This window comes from Trachymyrmex cornetzi, unplaced genomic scaffold, assembly GCF_001594075.2.
Source record: "Trachymyrmex cornetzi isolate Tcor2-1 unplaced genomic scaffold, Tcor1.1 scaffold965, whole genome shotgun sequence".
Classification (NCBI taxonomy): Eukaryota; Metazoa; Arthropoda; class Insecta; order Hymenoptera; family Formicidae; genus Trachymyrmex; species Trachymyrmex cornetzi.
Window position 1 is genome coordinate 23,804 of NW_017300317.1, and position 15,801 is coordinate 39,604.

The 15,801-nt window shown below is 28.5% G+C and overlaps 1 protein-coding gene and 1 long non-coding RNA gene across 3 annotated transcripts in view; one reads left to right on the forward strand and one right to left on the reverse strand.

Moving 5' to 3' along the window:
• The first annotated feature begins 4,863 nt into the window (after nucleotides 1-4,863).
• The window catches only part of LOC108769915 (purine nucleoside phosphorylase), a 12,954-nt gene continuing 2,016 nt past the window's right edge, over nucleotides 4,864-15,801 (forward strand). Inside the window, exons 1-5 of one of the 2 annotated variants that reach the window (XM_018521140.1) lie at nucleotides 4,864-5,083; nucleotides 11,070-11,164; nucleotides 12,433-12,641; nucleotides 12,796-12,971; nucleotides 13,229-13,419. In XM_018521140.1, the coding sequence (XP_018376642.1) occupies nucleotides 4,980-5,083; nucleotides 11,070-11,164; nucleotides 12,433-12,641; nucleotides 12,796-12,971; nucleotides 13,229-13,419 (775 nt within the window). In that variant the 5' untranslated portion in view covers nucleotides 4,864-4,979. The remainder of the gene's footprint in view (nucleotides 5,084-11,069; nucleotides 11,165-12,432; nucleotides 12,642-12,795; nucleotides 12,972-13,228; nucleotides 13,420-15,801) is intronic. The other variant, XM_018521141.1, reaches the window with a different exon arrangement.
• On the reverse strand, nucleotides 7,953-13,979 carry LOC108769916 (uncharacterized). Its single transcript, XR_001940567.1, has 3 exons — nucleotides 13,896-13,979; nucleotides 10,484-10,485; nucleotides 7,953-7,963 (listed from the first exon to the last, which is right to left on the reverse strand). It is a non-coding gene; the product is annotated as an uncharacterized LOC108769916 (long non-coding RNA).

Consider the following 15,801-nt stretch of genomic DNA (forward strand, 5'->3'; position numbering starts at 1 on the left):
TTGAGTGTCAATCTGCTTGTTTAAACCGTTTTCTTGTTTTTTGATAAAGATCATCTCTGATGTTAGTCTTTTGAAAAGATATTGTTCTTTATCCATAATTTTTATATCATCCCAATTAAAATTGTGACCATTATTAATATGATGTTCTGCTAAGACGGAACTGCCATATTTTTTATTTTTTATATCTTGTTGATGTTCAACCATACGTGTGCCGATCTTCCTTTTAGTTTGACCAACATACGACACGTCACATTCTCTACAGTTTATCTTATAAACAACCCCTTTCTGTTCATTCGTCTTTAATTTGTCTTTACCTAATTTGATAATAGAATTTAAATTATTATGTGCTTTAAACGCAACTTTTTTATTCATTTTGTGAGCAATATGAAAAAACTTTTCTGAAATGTTGCGTATATATGGTACAATGAAATAATTACTTTTATTATTCATATTAGCATCATCCAATATTTTATTATTAATATATAAATTCTTCCTTTTTGCTAAAATTTTAATTCTATTATTTATCGTAGAAAAAATCACATTCAACGGATAACCATTATTAAGTAGAACATCAACAAGTTCTATAATATTTTTTTCTTGGTAATCAGGATGAGCCAAAAAAATTATTCGGTCCAACAAACTTATTATAATACCTCTTTTTTTGTTGGTCTGGATGAGATGATACAAAATTTAGATAACGACCGGAATTAGTCATTTTTTTGTAATTATTAAATCTGATGCAACCATCTTTAATCATGACCTTGACATCTAAAAAACTTACAGAATCATTCGAACCTTTATCAAGAGTAAAATTAATGCGATTGTGATAACTATTAAAGAGTTCCAAAACTGTTTCAATTTTATCGAAAGGCAAGGCAAGCAAAATGTCATCTACATATCTGCAATAAATGGGTACAGGAATTTTTAAACGACTTAAAATGTCTGTCTCAAGATCTTGTATTACGAGATCAGCCAAGATTGGAGAGAGCGGTGAGCCCATAGGCAATCCAAAAACTTGTTTATAAAAAAGGTTATCAAATCTAAAAAATGTTGAATTGAATATCAAGGAAATTGCACTCATGAATTCATTTATAGGAATATTAGTATTTTTTGAGATATCTGACCATCTATTGCTAATACTAGTTAATATTAATTTTTCTGGAATGTTTGTGTACATATTTTCGATATCAAAGGACAGAATTTTATAATTGTCATTTAAACTTTTACCATTTATTTTCTGCACCAACTCATAGCTATTTTTGATGTGACTAAAATGCTTACTAACACTTTTGTTGATTATTTCTTTGATATAAGAAGATAATTTATAAAGAGGACAGTCAATGCAACTTACAATGATACGTAAAGGATTGCCAATTTTATGGATTTTGGGCACACCGTAACATCTCGCTAAATTACAATCTGTAACATTTAGTAATTTATAGGTTTGATTATTTAAATATTCCTTATCCTTCCATCGTTTTACTAATACATGTGTTTGTCTAATTAGTTTACTAGTTGGATCCTTCTTAATTTCAATGTAAGTTTCTTTATCTGATAATAACATAATCATTTTATTCTTATAGTCTGATAAATTCATAACTACTGTGGAATTACCTTTGTCAGATTTTGTAATTAAAATGTCTTTTTGTTCTGCCACAAACTTTCGTACATCATTCATACATTCAACTAATAATATTTCATCGTCCAACTTTTTTTCTTTAACTTTGTGAGGTAACTTATGTAAGATTTCAATACAATCATTCCTAATCTTATTCTTCTTTGAATTGTCTATGTTAAAAATATTAGATTCTATTTGTTTAACAAATTCGATTATTGTCTTTTCTTGATTATTTTTATTCAGTGGTAAATTGAATTTTTGCCCCAATTGTAAGATCATTTTGACACTATCTGGAATGTTTATATTGCTCAAGTTAATCAACCAATCATCATTAATATTACATAATGAAAATGTTTGGTTAAATTCAGTTGGACTAATGTTAATTATGTGCTTGTCATATTTAATGTTATTGTTAATTGTATGTGTATTACACGTGTTGGAAATTAACGAACTATTATCTAGAACTTTAATTTTATCACTATTATCCGAGGAAATCTTATGTATTTTTGAAGGTTTAAATTCTGTAAGTGTATTAGTTGCTTCTGACCAAAGTAATTCAAATTTAATTGGATTTATATTATTTTTATCATTTTTATTCTTAGCTATTCGTAAATGTTCAATTTTATTATTAATTTTGTTAAATTCATAGGTCCAAACTCTATTTCTTGTAATATCTTGACATTGAAAAAAAGAATCAGAATCAGCTATTAGATTCTAGAATCAAAAATAGGATGTTTTGTTTAAAAAAATCTATTTGACCTTGACTTGACCTTGGTGGCACCATCCAAGGTCAAATTGATAAGGTCAGTCAATAGATCATTTTCAACCCTACATTTTTTTTGTATAAAACATTTTTCTCAAAAATGATTACTTTTCAAGATATTTAAGAGGTCCAGGACTTTTTATACACCCTGTATTCCAATGCGATCCTTTACCACTCACTTATTCTTTTTATTTATATGTTATCTTATAAAATAACGATTTTAAAACGTTTGCACAACATGGTTATTTAACCGGTTTCCTAAAAAAACATTTTTTGAATAACCTTAAATGATTTTAAAGCAAAAATAACCATTCCTAAACATTTTATAAACGTTATTGTTCTACTTAAGTACATATGAAAATATTACATGAATGATCATTGTGTAAATATACACGCAGATCACAGTTGCCTTCGTTTTTGCTCAGAGATTAAAGCTTTTTCACCAAATCTCTAGTTGTCCGGCAAGCGGAAAAAATTTTCGATTAATTTTTGTCCAGTTTTTTGAAAGGTCAAATCTCCGACAAAAGAGGATCAAATCTGATGACCTTTCTTGAAAGAGAGCATCAATCTATATATATCATAGCATATATGAAAATGCTATGATATATAGCAGGTATTATCCTAATTTACATTTACTTTTGTCGTGTCACTTTCTTATCCTATCTATACAATGCAGCGTTACGCTTAATGATTTTATGCTCCAATTAAGTATATGCAAAGTTTTCGCTTCTAATACTTCAACAAAGCTGATTTATGTAGGAAGACATTCTGCAAATTGCTCTGAATTATTACAGTGACAAAGAAAATATTTATTTTGATGACTTCGGTCGAGCGAGATGACTTTAGATTACTATATAATATGGATTACGGTATTGGTGAAGTCAGTAATAATTTAATTGGAAAATAATTTCAAAAATTTAATTATAATAAATAAGAACTGATTAACAATTTTATATACCTTTCTAATTGGTTTTATTAGTACATTTTGTTAGAAACTAACATTCATATATTGGAAAAATTTTAATCATCTGTCAAAAATTCTTGCTCATAAAAAAAATTCAAATTTGTTTACGATTATATGACAAAAAAAATAAAAAGAAAACTAGATCTTTCCTCTAATAAATAGAGATTTAGATTTAAGGCAGTTAATTATATAGTAATATTGGACAATGTAAAATTTAATTTTATTTGCCAATAAAATACAAAAAAAAGGGCTAATGAAAGTTCTGGGGCGGTAAACAGTGCGTATAGATAATTCAAAATTATGATAGGTAATATCAATTTATTTAGCATGTATTCAACTCTTTTTCGGGCCATCTTCAGTATAGTAAATACATTTCCTTATAGTTAAAATGGAGGAGCAGCTCTCCAACAACATTATTTTATTTTATTTTATTTACAATAAATTTGCTAAAGGTATGAATAGACGGACATATCCTTGGGAACATGCGTCGTTGTTCGAAAGCAGTTATTTAACAATATTTTGAGAATATTACGTACTTTTATTTGTGTTCGCTGCTTCTTCATGCTTAATATTTCCTGGCAAGAACCAGTAGTCGAAATGTTTGATGGTCGAAAGAAAATTACGAATTACGTTTTACCTTCTCTTTATTCTATTTGCTTTGGATTTTAATAAAGAAGGATTTTTATAAAATTTTTTATGATATAGAAATTGAAAAAAAAATTAAACAAAGATAGTAAATATGTTACTTTAGAAATAAATTGAAAAATATATGTAATTAAATTAAAAATATTTATTTTAATTTTGCATTCACTTTTGAGTTTATCTATCAATATCTACTTAATAAATATAATAAGTTCTTATTCAATTAAAAAATTAATTAATTATCGTTTTCAATATTATAAATAGCAAATAAATTTAAATGTTAAAATATATAATTATAAACTCGTTATACATATATAATTACTGATATTATACATATATAAATACTAATATTATATATATATAATGTATAATATTACTATACTATAATAGATTGATTTATTATTTTTAGCTAAATGGATATTTTGATGTGGATCTTGTTTATTTCTCTTTAAATGTTTTTATTTCTTTAAGTATTATTTAACAATAATTTTAAAAATACCCCCAAGCGCGCGTTTATATATTCATCGAGATAAAGTTGATCAATTTATTCGTCAACTGAAATATTATTCTGATATTATGCCGCGCTAGATTTCGCGCTTCGCCGACGTCAACGTCGTTGTCGAAACAAATAACAATAATTGGACCACTTGTTCTGTAACGGGTTATCATCATATACTCCTCCCTACTCTTGTCCTCGTACTGCGCAAGCACCCGCGTGCGCCACAGATACGTTCGCCGATTGGTCGATGAGCTTGTGCGTGTCCAAGATCATTGGTAGACTTATTCGCGCTCACATTTTTTTTTAACTCGCGTTTGGACTCCTCTATAAAATAGACTCATGAAAGTCACGTCAGGCACTTGTCGTGAGCGCGCGATATATGTATATGTGGATTTATCGATTAGTTGTTTATTTGTCGTTTCTTTATTTTTATCAATTGTCATTTTTTGATTGTAAGTGATCCTTATTCTATTAGCTTGTTATTTGATCGAAAATGCCGTTTGCAGAAACCGTCAATGGTCATGATAGCTTCCCGGCTGTCAAACGGTTGACTAATAACGATGTGCTGCAAACAAACGTAAAGGATGCGCAACATACGTAAGTTTCATTTAAATTATTTCTTATGGAATTTTTAATACATATCTTAGACATTAAAATTCACAAGATACTTAAAAAGGTATTTTAAAAATAGCAAGCGATGTTTCGTAGAAACTTTATATTAAAAGTCTTTAATGTACATATATATATATGTATACTCTAGTATCTTTTCAATTTTGATAACATTTAATCTTGAATATCTTTGTAACTAATTTGCAAATTAAAACCTTATTGAGTTCCCTTGAAATTAACTAGACAATAAGTAAATTTCTTTTTAAATTTTACATTTACTTTAATGCCGTTCAGCATGAAGTAGTGAAAGAATTTGTAAGCTAAAATGTATTTACTATTGCTGGCTACTGACCAAATCAATATTGCAAAATTAGTTGAGTCAATTCTAGTTCTCAAACACAGCGCAAATTGAATGAACGAAGTATTCCGGGCGCGCTCACTATAATTCGATATAATTTCGCTCTGAAACTGGTACAAAACGATGCAGTTACTATCTGCTAAACTACCGACAAGCTCAAATAGTAGCAGATTTAAGCTAAATGCATAACGTAGACTTCAGGGGTATTACAAATCATGCATCAGAATACGCGTATGCAAAACGCGCGTGAATATATGTAGTGCTCAGGAAAAAGTTGTAATCCATTTCAAGGATTTTATCTATGGATTAAACAATGTTATAGAAAAAACATAAAATGTTGCTCGAGAAACAAAAAGATGCAAATATAGAAGTATTGAAAATTATGTAAGGGTTTTACACATAATATGCATACTATACCGATCGACATTCGAATGTATTAATTTATAATAAGATATGTAGATACTCTTTACTTACTCTAAGGTCTAACAAAAGTTTTTTAAAGATTGATGTTTAACGCTGATTAAAAAACAGAATATATAGGCATTAGCCAAATCAAAAAGTTGCTTTCGAGATCTATCATATAAGATTTATTTCTCATCATATTTGCACGTATATCCTTGTTCAAGGAGAAAATTAGATACGGATAATCAATCCATTTACCTTGAACAACTATTATAGATATTGATCGCGAATGATACATTATAATTCGACTATTTTTTTTCTGTTGACGGTATTACATTAACAGCCATTTGCTATAGTCAGGTATCGGAAAATATTCCTCTGCAAACCACACAATTTTTTCATTTTTAACAGTATTGTTCAATGTAGTGTAGATACGTTGGCACACACATATATAGAATAGATTAAAGAGACAGATTCTAAGTGAGTCATACTACACATCCAACGAATAATAGTAAATGTGATAATAATAATGTTATAAATGAAAGATTAACAACAAAAAGAAGCAGCAAAAAAGAATAAAATAGAGTACAGTTTTTTTGCCATATAATGTTTAAGGATATAGACACAAAGAAGAAGTTGATGAATGTTCTTCAATTTTTAAAAATCGAATTTCTTGTTTTATAATAAAACGACATATTTTCACAAGCGTAAATAAATTAATGTCTACTTGTAGATATAGTTATAATAAATATACTTTTTTTGTCTGTGTCTTTTCTTTTTTGATATTTTAATTACATCGTGTAACCTAGATTCACGCAAAACCCATCTATCGTGTACCCAAATGCACACGCAAAATTTCAATGAATTAAAGTGAAGGAGCGTGCACATATAATAACAACTCAATGTAATAATTTAAACTTGCGGCCATTTGACCATATTTTTTATGGTTGTCCCAAAATATAACTATAAAATTATAGTCACTTGAATCATTTTTATGGTAATTTCAACTATTTTATGGTTATAACAACTATAATTATAGTCATTTTAGGTTGCTAACTATATACATTTGTTGCTATAACTATATACATAGTTACTGTTATTATTATTATAGCAGTAATAATCATAATTATAGTGATATGTAATTATAGTTACAAATACCAAACATTTTTCTCTCAATGTAGCAGATTATCTTTAATCCTAATACATCAGGAGTGTAACGCAATATTCCGACAGTAATCTGATAAGGCCAAAAGATCACGTTCTTATCACAGAGTCTATTCAGCCCTCTATTCAGGTCCTATCAAGGATTTGGGTTATATCGGGCAGTTCTTGTCAGGCGCGTCTAATTATTTCCTGTTCAGGCGCCAGTAAGGATCATATAGGCAATTCTTATCAGGCGTATCCTATCTGTTTGTTCAGATCCTGAGGTTGAAGTATGCGATTAAGATATGCGCTCTCTCTCTCTCTCTGTGCGTTATTTTTTCTTAGTTTACATACTCATCTACCTATATACTTTTACACACACGCATACACATCATACACAACGTATTTTTCAAATATATTTACAATTATATTAAAATTATATCAATTTCAATTTTAACAATGTTACTAATAAAACAGTAGGTCAAAATTTTTTATTGAGTTACGTAGGATTTGTAGTAAACATTTCAATTTTTACATAAGCTTCCTAAAATTATTTTAAATTAATTAAACTTGAAAATCTTTATTTACGGAAATATTATTGCATTACGTTATACACGATTAAATGCACATTTGCATTGAAATAAATAAAATTAGTGAGCTCAGGGTCGTAATTACGCATACATTTGTGCATACTGTTACATTCACTCTATTAATTCATAGGTTATAACTGATTTAATTATTTCATAGATTAAATGTTATTGATTCTTATTGCAAGATGGAACTTGTTTCTGAATTTATTAAGCTCGTTATTTTATTTAGAATTATACCCGGAAAAAAATCAGCCTTTCTGTTCGAAACTTCTTTTTAATAATTAATATGTATGATATAAATGAATAAGTAAAAATGAATTTAAATGTATATAAATGGATATAAATTTTATTTTAATTTAAAATAGTTGTTATAATCTGCGCAGTATTTATGTAACAAGTTGAGAAACAAGTTTTGTTTAATTTAAACTTGATATGAGATCAGGATCAATATCAATTAATCTATGAAAATTAATAGAGTGAATGAAACAGTATTCATGATGTGTATGCATAATTAGTATGCCCTGAGCATACTAATTTTATTTGATATGTGTTTAAATGCTTATAGCTTTGTGCCAAAATAATATATTTCCGTATAAAGATTTTCGAGTCTAATTAATTTCCGAGGTACGCATTTAAAATAACTGATTTTTGAAAACTTATCCTTTGAAAATTGATGATAATAAAATGTTTATTACAAATCTTGTGTAACTCAATAAGAAATTTTACCGATTTCATTAATAATATTGTATATTTGTATTATTACAACTTTAATGTGTGTGTGTGTGTGTATGTGTGTGCTGTGTGTGTGTGTGTGTTGTGTGTGTGTATGTTTGTGTGAACTAAGAGAATACAGTAACGCGCGTTGCCTTCTACTGCACTAATTATGATAAAATATTAGAGGAAAGGCCCCTATTATGAGATACCGAGTTCATTTTGGTTAAATACTAGAAATCTATGGGCAGAATTTAAAAAAATAATAGGTCATTTTGAAGAGAATTTAGTAAGCTTTAAGATAATGTTATGTAAAATTTAATTCAAATTTTATTTTTTTTATAAATTAAAGAAATGTAAAAAGTGAGCAAATTGCAAAGTCAAAAAATTGTGCTCCTAATATGAGATGCCCCGAGAAATCGATAGTAAAACGCAAAATACATCAGTATTGCAATTAAAAAACTTTATTTAATGTTTTTAAAATACAAATAAACAGCCAGTGCGCGTACAAAATGAGAACGCAATGCATTGTACCATCGCAGAAACAGGCACTCGATGTTTATTCCTATTGTCCTTTTTGTACAATAATAATTATAATTGTACAATAATATACTTTAGCAACGATTTTCACTATGGACATGGAAGCATCCCGTGTAGAAAAATTTCAAGGAAAAACTAGTCACTAACCAGAAACTGGATAGTTTTTCTTGGGTAGGATTAATTAGTAACTATTCAAAACTTGTCCAGAAAATACTGACTATTGTTTGATGGCCAGTTATTGGCCATAAATTATGCACGAAAAAATAATAAATATACTATAGTAATAGAAAAACTCGATTCATCGACTGTCAGTCATAATTAAAACGCAAAACGTGAAATTGTAAATATTTAAACAATTTAAGTAAAATGGATGTACGTTTATCAGCAGCAAGAGAACGAAAAAGAAAATATAAATATATAAAAGCAACTGTTAAGAAAGATATCCGTAACTTATATATTACATGAAATATTTCCTAATATCTCGTAATATCTAATTTTTAATTTGTATATAACACATCAAATTCGTAAAGAGTTTAATATATTACTTTAATTTAATTATATTAATTTAATTATTATTATATTTCTATAAAAATTGCTTGGGAATTGGTTAGGAACTAGTTAAGAATAGGTTAAACCTATTTAGAATTTTCTCAGAAAATTAGTTAGAATTAGTCATAAATTGGTTAGAAAACGACTAAAAATTTATTATAAAACTAGTTAAAAACTAATTAGAAACTAACCATAAATTGCTTTGAAAATGTGGTTATCAACTGCTTAAAAACTGTTCACAAAATATAAAAATTAAGAAACTAGATAGAAATTCTTTAAAAAATAATCAAAAAGTGGTTAGATATCAATCAAAATCTTGTTAGAAATTGATTAGTTTTACTGTCCAGGCAAAGCAAGCGTCGCCCAAACTTGTCAGTTTCTGGCAAGTCAAACTAGCCAGAAACTAGCTAGTAACTAGAATTCCTGGCCAATTTCTGACTAATTTTTGGTTTGTGTGTTGTTTTCTACTTGGGATAGATTTTTTCATATTAGAAATACCCTGGGTATCTCATATTACAATTTCCACGCCTTACGATTTTACGATCATCGAATCTAACTTCTGTAATTAAACAATTCAACATATCCCATATTTTTTTATTAGTACGACCTTACTCTATCACTACATGAAGAATTTATTGCCAAATATTTACTTGTTAAATAATAAACAAAGTTAAAGGCTCATTTCAATGAAACTTGAAGACATCCAAATTCTAAAATCTTTTTATACAATCACTACAGATATAATCTAATAATGAATTTTCTACTAAATAGTTTTTAACCCAAAAGCAATAAATTCATGGTGGAACCAATAGATAACGTTTATTAGTTTAGCAGAAACGCCGCTATCTCGTATTAAGCGCCTATCTCATAATAAGGTACTTTCCTCTATGGTATATAAACTCGTCATATCAAGTAATCATACTTGCAATATTCAACTTTTAAAACTACTTTTAAAACTACTGTGTGAATTATCCATGGTGGTGGTTGGTCTCCATAGTTGTCATTACTGTTGTCAAAGCCTAGAAACGCAATTACATGCAATTATGATGGGATTTAATACAGCTGCGCGATCGTGTAAGCTAAAACGGGTACGACAACTGCTTAATCAGTACCAATCTGTTGAGTAGTACACTTTAATATGTCTCTGTGATATCAGTGCAGAAAGAAGGCGACTGGCCATGTCCGATCGCGGGAGAGTTACTTCGCAATTCTATTATCTCCCAGCTTGTCTATACTGATTGATTTATAATAAGAGCAAAGATCAAAAGTTGAATAAGACTGAATATTAGAAAGTTAACGAAATTACGATTATATGTATACATTTCAACATTTCATTTATAATTTTGTCGATTGTATAGAAATAATAACAAAGATTCAACATACAATATATATTCGTAAATATATTTGTATATTTTTTATGAAAATATATTTGTTACTATTAGCTATATTAAATTAATAATTGTATGATTTTGATTGTTCGAAGCATGTAAGATTGAAATATAATAAGATTGAAGTATTGAAATTTTTAAGTTTTGAAGGTTTGAAACTTCGAAACTTACAATTAGATCGAGAATTTTAATGCCAATGCTTTCAAGTTCGAATTGAAGCTTTTAAAGCAAATCATTAAAATATTTGTTATATTTGTTATATTAAATATAACATACATTATTGTATCTTTCAGGTATACCTTCGAAACATTACAGGAATCAGCACAATATTTATTGAATCGCATCAAGATTAGACCGAAAATAGGGATTATATGCGGTTCGGGAATGGGTTAGTAGTTAATAGTATAACATGTGTACATTTTTTTTTGTACTTTACTTATATGTATACATGATTTGTTTATAATTGTATAAAATGTTAAATAATATTTATTTATTTATTACTGACATAAGTCAATTAATTAATCATTGCAAAATCAATAATTGCATAATTGATAACGTCAACATGTAACAAGATTCTTTGTGGATTCAAGTATTTGAAAATTTATGAATCTTAGACATTCATTTTAAATTTAATTGGTATAGAGTCACCCACGCTTGTTTTGGCGTTGTATTATAGTAACAACGATATAAGATATAATAATATATATAATTTTGCTAAGAAATTAATTAACTTGACATTATACAAGAATTTTTATAAAAATCACAAGAATACAACGCAATATTCTAAATTTATATATAATTTTCTTTATTATATGTACGGTGCTTAAGCGAAGCTAATTTATCCAAGATTTGTGCTTATAGATTGTAGTTAAAAAAATAAACTTTTGTGTTATAAAATTATAATAAACGATTTTGAAATGTAGTGTCTTTGACATTTGTGCATGCTATTATTTGCACAATATCTTTTGAATATTACTACAAAATTAACAATGTCTGCCTAATTATGATTCCACACTTATGCTTATATGTATGTATTGTATACTTCTACTATTGCGTCTTGATTTCACGATAAAATATTGTTCAAATATCGCTTAGCATTAAATTGCATATGCTATCCGACACGCTAAAATCACAGCTGATTTTGTTCCTGTTTACATTTGTGACTTAATAACTTTTAATTGTGCTAAGAAAGCAAATTACGATCATAGTACGAATAGCCATATCTGATTATGCAAACTGTTGCTCGCGCGCGTCATAATATATATAAAGTTATTATAAAGTGTTTGAAATTTTTCACAAACAAATTAATTTACTTTTTCTCAAGAATAATTGTGATCTCAAAAAAAGAAGAATAATTTACAAGATAGGTATATTAGAAAATCTTCATAGATTTTTCGAATACCAGAATAACACAATATTACTTATCGCTTGTTCTATTCTTTGAGTAATTTAAAAAGAACAGAAATAATTTTTCTGATAACGTCTAATAATAATTCTTCTACACAATAAGGTTCCCGAAAAAATGTAATTGAAGATAAAATTAAGATGGGATTAACAGTTTATGTGAGTGTATGTTGCTTCAAACAATGCTAAACAGCTTTGCGGGAATTCCGGGTGACGGTTTATCCTATCATAGCTTTGTTTATTCCTAAACAGGATCATATGAGCAAAACGAGTTGTGTCCAGGTTCGATCGCGGAATCCCTCGTGGACAAGCAATGCTTCCCCTATGAAGAAATCCCACATTTTCCGATATCTACGGTAAAAGGACATACTGGTCAGATGGTCTTTGGTTATCTTCAAGGTGTACCAGTCATGTGCATGCAAGGCAGATTTCATTATTACGAAGGTTATCCACTTTGGAAGGTATAATTGGCTTCAGTAATTGCAATACACGGTCCGGTCTCGGGAGTCTAATCGCGGTGACTGATTTGACACTCGAGACACTACTACATATAGATAGATAAAACAAATGTAAAACATGTTTATTGAGATGTATAATAAAGGCGGTTATTTGTAGTGTGCCATGCCAGTAAGAGTGATGAAGCTGGTAGGTGTGACACATTTAATTGCTACGAACGCGGCCGGCGGTCTAAATCCCACCTACAAAGTAGGTGATATCATGATAGTGAAGGATCATGTGAATATGATGGGTTTTGCCGGCAACAATCCTCTTCAAGGACCAAATGATGATAGGTATGATTCGTACTCTATGCGAATTTCTTTGCTAATATACGTATACGGTATACTTAAGTTAACATAATATTTTTACCTACAACAAATCAGGAAAATGTATTACTTTTTCTTTTTTGAGAAAGAAAAGTAAATAAAATAAATATCTGAAATATTTATTTGTTGTATAAAAATCAAGAATTTTACTTTATTCAATTATTACTTATTATTTATTAATTTAAGCCTTTTGTTTTTAGTACATTTGTTTCTTCATTTCTCAGGTTTGGGCCTCGATTTCCGCCTATGAATAAAGCCTATAACGCCACGCTGATGGAGATCGGTAGACAAGTAGCTGAAGAGATGGGTATTGGCGATATTGTACATAAAGGGGTTTATACGTGTTTGGGTGGACCTAATTTCGAGACAGTAGCAGAGTTGAAGATGTTGCGAATGATCGGTGTCGATGCGGTTGGTACGTCATTTAATTTTTTTAAATTAATCGAGCCAAGCGTATTAAACATATATTATTTGCTTGTAACGTTTATCATCACTGATATGTTTAATCTTTTTATTCCCAAATTATTTAACACAGGAAAAATATTTGTTTGTTATTTTATACATATTAAATGACAAGCGATTTATAAAACCGTTTTGACTTTTTGTAAATGTTTAAGGACTTTTTACGTTTATTTTTATTGCAACTATATGTAACAATTTGTATCGCAATAATGCAAGTATTAAAAGCTGTTTTTTTTCTTTTTGATAAGTCTGTCTAGAATATTCCCAGGAAGTTATAGTTTTAGCAAATTCCTATTTATAACTTTTATTATCATCAGACTATAATAGCAATAGTTAAAAGATCTTTTTACCAAATTTTACAGAGAAGTATTAAAATCAGGGTTGGCAGTAACGCGTTACTTGTAACGCCGTTACTTTGTTGATCGTTACCTTGTTATAATAACAATTTGATAATGACATTGTGAATTTTTTATGATGGTAATGGTAACATCAGAGTTAGAAAATTCAATCGTTACTTGTGTGGGTTGAAAAAGTCATTTATTATTGAAAAAAAACTCCTTTTTCCATTAATTTGTAACGTGTTACTTTTTTACTCGCGTTACTTGTAACGAGTAACGTTACGCGTTACTCGTTACTTATTACTTTTTTAAATAAGTAACGCGTAATGATGACAAATTACTTTTTAAAGTGATTTTTCTAACCTTAGCACAACCTTAGCGTTTAGTTAGCTTGCGTTACCGTCATAAAAAATTGCAACATCGTCAAATTGTTTACTGTAGAAAGTAACGACAAAGTAACTGTAAAGTAATGTTTGCCAATCCTTGTTAAAATATACCTCAAGATATTTGTTACTTTGATACGAGAGTGATCCTTTTACAACCTGCATTTATAGAAGACTGTAAAGATGCTAATATTTATAGAAAATGTAATCAATAGTAATCCCATCAAACAGCAACTAATAAACATAACAATGTAACAGTTAGTTATAATTGCCCATTCAACGATATAATTATATCTATAATTATAATATAACACATAATACTCACAATCAATACGAATAGAATATAATAGATAATTATATAACGTTATAACAATTATAATAATTATAATAATTATAATAATTAGGTATTGTCGAGAGAGAGAGAGAGAGAGAGAGGGAAAAATTATAACTAACAATTATACCGTCGATGCGTGTGTTTGCTGGAATATTTTACTTTAAAATTCTAAATTTAGCATATGCTCTACTGGGGACAAAACGATTAATTTTATTGAAGAAACGTATTATAAACAAAACAATTCTTTGTCTGAAAGGCATATACCACGAACACCAGATAGCAGTGGCGATTATTTCAAATCCTTTATTAAACACATGGAATCAAAAATAAACGTTTCGGTCCCAATCGGACCATCTTCAGTATTAACAGTACTATTATAATTAATTAGAATGATCTTATCATACGCAACATAATTATACAATTTAGTTAAGCCGTCAATCTTACTTAAAAATAACTTCTAGTCATATAATTTTTAGCATCTGTCATTACATAAAAAAATTTGTTTTTCTCTCTTTTCTCCTAAAAACGGAAGTCATGAATTTTTTTTTCCGTCACTTATGCTGGAAAAAAAATTCATGACTTCCGTTTTTAGGAGAAAAGAGAGAAAAACAAATTTTTTTATGTAATGACAGATGCTAAAAATTATATGACTAGAAGTTATTTTTAAGTAAGAATGACGGCTTAACTAAATTGTATAATTATGTTGCGTATGATAAGATCATTCTAATTAATTATAATAGTACTGTTAATACTGAAGATGGTCCGATTGGGACCGAAACGTTTATTTTTGATTCCATGTGTTTAATAAAGGATTTGAAATAATCGCCACTGCTATCTGGTGTTCGTGGTATATGCCTTTCAGACAAAGAATTGTTTTGTTTTTATCGAACCACGGGGTATTTATAAATTTAAAACGTATTATATCTATATTTAAATCGAAAAGTATAGAATTATACCTATTTTCTTGTCGCTATGACACTTAATACTCTAAACAAATAAAAATATCAATAATTGTCAATACAGTACAAAATTCTATTAGAAACATTAATTACACAGGCCTGCATGGTTTTGTTGATTGGGATTTAACTATGTTTTCTTACGTAATTTTTCGCGCTGAATTCGAATCCGGCTGCAGAATTGCTCTATCACATCGAGATTTCAAAAAATCTTAACCCAAAACAGCCAAATAAGCCATTTTCAGCCATATTTGAAATTTAATTAAAAATTGATAAAATTTTTGTCGTCTAATCCATCGATGGTATCATTTACTACTATACAGC